The following is a 4773-nucleotide window of genomic DNA, read 5'->3' as shown; positions in this document are numbered from 1 at the left end:
GGAGCCTCCTCACCAGGCCCCCCGGGTCCCCAGCCCAAGCCTCCTGCAATAAACTGACAACGGTGACATTTATTATTATTTGAAATTAAACAACGTTTGCTCCCCCGCTCGGCCTGAGTGAACCAGGAGGCGCGTTCTGTTTATACTGAAGGACTGAGTTCTGCCTATTCTGCCCCAGGAAGGAAAGACACGGCCCGGGTCCCCTCTCCCCCCCGCCAAGCCTGAGCTGAGGGGATTTAACTATAAAAGGCCTGGGAAACCTCCCTCGCGCTTGCCTGCAGGCGGGCGAGCTCAGGCTGATAAACACCACCAGGCTTAGGCTCCAGGGCCTCCCTCCACTCACCCCTTCTCACCAGCCCTGGGTGAGCCGGGATCCAGCAGCAGCCCGGTCCTTCTGCCCCACTAGCCACAGGCTGCCCGCTGGCTTTCCGGGGAACACCCCATCCCCCTCCACGGGAGNCCCCGAAACACCCGCCTACCCCGAGCCCCTCCTGGTTCAGGCCCCCGTCTCTCCGGAAACCAAACCTGCGTGGGTTCTGAGTTTCTTTGCTGGGGGCCGAAGGGTTTAGAGTCTCCAAGGAAGGGCGCCAGGCGCCTTGGCGAAGTTGCGGGGGGTGGGGGGCATTTAGGAATAAATTGAGGCCTGAGGCTGGTGGCAGAGGTCACCAGCTGAGCTCCACTCCGGGGTGGAGGCCCGAAGCCAGGACAGGAGGTGTATGGGCACCCACGGGTGTGCAGACCCAAGGGCACGCACACACCTCGGTGTCCGCACATGGACGCACAGCATCCAAAGCACCTGCCCGACCTGCCTGGGCAGAGGAGGCCAGCTTTTCACCTAATGAGGCTCTTTCTGCCCCTAAATAAAAAAGCCGTTCTCTGGCTCTGAAAAGAGTATTTACAAAGAGCAGAAACGGAGGCCCTGGTTCTCTCCAGAAGCCCTCGCCTCCAGGTTTCTATTTTCCTCCGAGTTACAAATAATCACCAGCCTCCCGCTCACCTCTGGGCTCTTCTCCTCCCCGGAACTGGAAGGGAAACCCGGGATGGATTGTGGCAAGAGCGGAGCGGGGGCCACTCATCTCCCGCATGCTTCTCAGGCCGTGGCTTCTTTCGTTAAGACGTGTGGACATGCTCTTTAAGACATTGGCATTGATTTTCTCTTTCTCTCGCTCGCTCTCTCTCCCTGGCCTTCTCGGGGTCTCCCTCCTTTTCTCCCCTAGGCGGATGTTTCCCAGTTACAAGGTGAAGGTGACGGGCCTTAATCCCAAAACGAAATACATCCTTCTCATGGACATAGTTCCCGCGGATGACCACAGATACAAGTTCGCAGACAATAAATGGTAGGTGCTGGCGTGGGCAGGTGAGGAGAGCATGGAGGCGAGTGGGGGGGGAACCCCTTCCCCTCCCCCCTGCACCGAACCAAGCAACATTTTCTGCGCTCGCTCGTACTGTGCGGTAGAGGCTTCTGCACCCTCCCGACCACCCTGAGAGAAAGAAGCAGCAGCCATTAGCCCCCATTTTATAGACAAGGAAACTGAGGCTCACGGGAAGTAAAGGGCTCGTTATCTGTTGCTGCACCCTCGGGTTGTGCCTTTTTAAAAAGCGTATTGTTTCCAAGCGCTGGAAGTATTTCTGGGGGCATAAAACCATTTACAGTTATTTTTTATGAGTTACCTGCTTTGAACAGGCCTCCTTTTATGAAATTGCAAAGCCGGGCTGTGGCATTTGAGTTAAACAGGCAAGAGAGGAGAGAGGTCCTTGGGTGGCTTGCTCCCCGTGGCTGCCAAGCTTACAGGGGCTGCAAGAGGAAGGCCCATTTGAAAGCCCTCAAGGATTTTTCTTATAGATTTTTTTGGGGGGGGTCCAGGCGTCCAGAACCTACGGATTGTTCGAGGGCGGCAAGAGGCTGCGAGGCTGCGGTGCAGGGGAAGAGCGAGGTGGAAGAAGAGAGAGCCGGTTTGGGGGGGGGGGCTCGCCTGGCTGCAGGCGTTCTGGGCGCCTGGGCTTGCAGATGCCAGGGAGAGAGGGGGTCAGGCCATTTCCAGATGGTTCTCCTAGTCCGCTGCCCTCGACAGCACCACAGGGTGCTAAGTCTGCGTGGGTTTCGCCCCCGCCTCGGTCTAGGTCTGTGACGGGCAAAGCGGAGCCCGCCATGCCGGGCCGCCTATACGTGCACCCGGACTCGCCGGCCACCGGGGCGCACTGGATGCGGCAGCTGGTCTCCTTCCAGAAACTCAAGCTCACCAACAACCACCTGGACCCCTTCGGGCATGTAGGTACCTGGCGCGGCCCACGGGGACTCCTCCCAGTCTCTGTCTGTCCGTCTGTCTGTCCATCCTGTCCCTGCTCCTCTCCTTCTCCCAGAGTTTTTCTCTTCTTGGCTTCTCGCACGTCCAGCCTCCCCTTTCCTTGCTCCGCCTGAGTCTCTTCCTCCCTGATCCGGCCTCCCCTTCCCTTCCCTTTCCTCTGACTTCTCTCGCCTTCTTTCCCTCCGGCGCCGCGCCGCTCTCTCCCGTGCGGTCCTCTCTGTGGTGCGCTGGCTGCCCCAAGCTCTCTGGGACCACCTTTCCGGGGGAGCTGGAGAACTGGGGTCTTGGGGAGACGGAATCGCGCGCCCCTGGCCTGGCCCCCAGTCCCATCTGTGCTTAGGGGCGGGTGGCCGCGTTTCAGATCTTCGGAAAACACGGTCCTGCCTGCCCAGTGGGCACTCAGCCCCGTTGCCCGAAGGCTGGGCCGCGGTGGGAGCCGCAGATACCTTCCCCGCTCACCTCCAGATTCTGCCTTATTATTGACACGCTCCAGCCGAGAGGGAGACCCCAGGCCACCCGCTCCCTCTTTTACGGACGGGAAACCAACCTGCCCGAGGTCAACCCTCATTTCCCTTTTAGCTGATGCTCTGGAGCCTTATGTTCTCTTCCCGCAACTTCGAGCCTTCCTCTCCCGCACTCCCCGTTCCCCGAGCAGGCATACGTAGACCAGGGTCCTAAACCTGGAATCCGGACTGGAGAGCACGACTTCGGTGAACCCCCTAATCTGCGTGCAAGNCCAAGAGAGTGTGTAGTTTTTAGCGGATTCTCCCGCTTGGAGTAGATTTCTCTTCATCATCGAAAAACAAATAGCAGAACACTGATTTTGGGGGAAATGTCTCTAGGTTTTTTTCATTGGAAATAATCCATCATCGAGACAGAACACGGCTTCCGGATTCAGTGTTCAAACCCTCAGCTTGATGATGCCACCGTACAGTGGGCTCCTTGGTCCTAGGTGACCCTCATTACTGCCTAGAAATGAGGACAGGAGTATGGGAGGCCTTGTAAATGGGAGTCCAGGGGAGGGGAGGGGACTTGCCCAAGGTCATGCAGCTTGTGTGTGAGAGCAGAGATTTGAGGCTTGATCTCGCTCCAAGGGTGATCTCTGCCCTGCCAGGTGGTTTCTTGAGGGAAAATCAACAAACGCTCCCCGGTTGAGGGAACTGGGTTTGCCAGGATTTGATCCAGAGGGGGGGACAGCTTGTGAAGGTCCAAATGGGCGAATCTGGCCCTGTGGGACCTTAGGGCTCAAACACTGAGCCCCCAGGGGCTGGGATGGGGACGGGACAGTGAGTGCTTGCACCGCTGGCGCTGGGGAAGAGAGGAGGAAACCCCATTTTCTTCCGTAGGCTCTCTGGACAAAACGCCCGGCCTCCTTTCCGTTTGGACCAGGCAGTTCGCCCGCCGCGTCCGGTGGGCTGTCGTGTTCACTGCGCAGAAATGCCCTCGAGCGTGCGTGGGCGGCGCGCTGGCCGGGGTGACGCGTAGCCGCGGGCACCGAACCGAGACTTTAGGTTAAGCGCTGGGGGAGAAGTGGGCTGAGCTGTAAACCTTCCGCGCGCTCTCCCGCAGGCTGGGCGGAAGGGACCCCTGGCCCGGGTCTCCGGAACCTTGACGCGCGCGCCTGCGGGGCTTTGCCCCAGCCCTGCCCGGCCGCCTCGCTTTTCCGCTGCGGTGCCTTCCTTGCGCTTGGGGAAGGCGCGCAGCCCCGCAACCAGGCTCCCGCACCCTTGCGAGGTCCTGACCCTCGGAAGAGGGAGGGTGCTCGGGGCTGCCACGCAGCTCTCCCTGCCCCCACCCCCAACTCGGACTTTTGGGTCCAGAGCCGCCCTAATGAAATTAGGAGCCATTAGATCGCCCTCGCGCTGATGTCTCGCCACTGTCCCCGGCCGTCAAAGCAATTTGGCTAAGCCGGGACGATGGCCGCGCCGGCTGCGTCTCTCTGTCGCCGGCCCGGCGTCGCTATCGGCCAGGGAGGCGGCCGGAGATTAGGGCCGAGCCGCGGGGCCCCGGGTTCCCGCCCTCCCCGCTTCCTCTCCCTTTCCTCCGGGCGGGTCTTAAGGGTTGGCCCACGGACCCTGCCCCAGGGTCATCACCGCGCAAAGAATCAAAGACACCAGACGGGTGCCTGACCTGGGGAGAAAGCAGGCCAGAGTTTCAGCCCGTTGAGCCGGCGACGGGCCCATTGGGTGGGTATCTATCAGAGCGGTCGATGCCTGTGGGCTTTCAGGGCCTCCCGAAATTGTCAAAAACCAGGTGTGCTCCAAACAGCAAAGGCAGTTTTCTTAGGAAAGATGCTCCTCTCCTAGGAACAGCCCCGTTCCAGCAGAGGGAGGGTGTGGAGTCCGGAGCCCCCTCCCTTAATGCTGATTATAGTAGCTGTACTCCTGGTATTATTCGTGATCCTGTGTGCCCACCGGGAGTACCCCAAACATAGAGAAAGGTAGAAAGGGAGGAGAAAGCCATCCCC

At 59.8% G+C, this 4773-nt stretch overlaps 1 protein-coding gene across 6 annotated transcripts in view; it reads left to right on the top strand.

The window, feature by feature from the left end:
* The window catches only part of TBX5 (T-box transcription factor 5), an 86306-nt gene that overhangs the window by 46356 nt on the left and 35177 nt on the right, over positions 1-4773 (top strand). For all 6 annotated transcript variants that reach the window (XM_077745641.1, XM_077745640.1, XM_077745643.1 and 3 more), the window contains 2 exons: positions 1218-1337; positions 2122-2269. In XM_077745641.1, coding sequence (XP_077601767.1) covers positions 1218-1337; positions 2122-2269 — 268 coding nt within the window. The remainder of the gene's footprint in view (positions 1-1217; positions 1338-2121; positions 2270-4773) is intronic.

The sequence above is a fragment of the Crocuta crocuta genome, unplaced genomic scaffold (assembly GCF_008692635.1).
Source record: "Crocuta crocuta isolate KB4526 unplaced genomic scaffold, BGI_CrCroc_1.0 scaffold692, whole genome shotgun sequence".
Taxonomy (NCBI): domain Eukaryota; kingdom Metazoa; phylum Chordata; class Mammalia; order Carnivora; family Hyaenidae; genus Crocuta; species Crocuta crocuta.
This window is presented reverse-complemented; position numbering and strand designations above follow the sequence as displayed.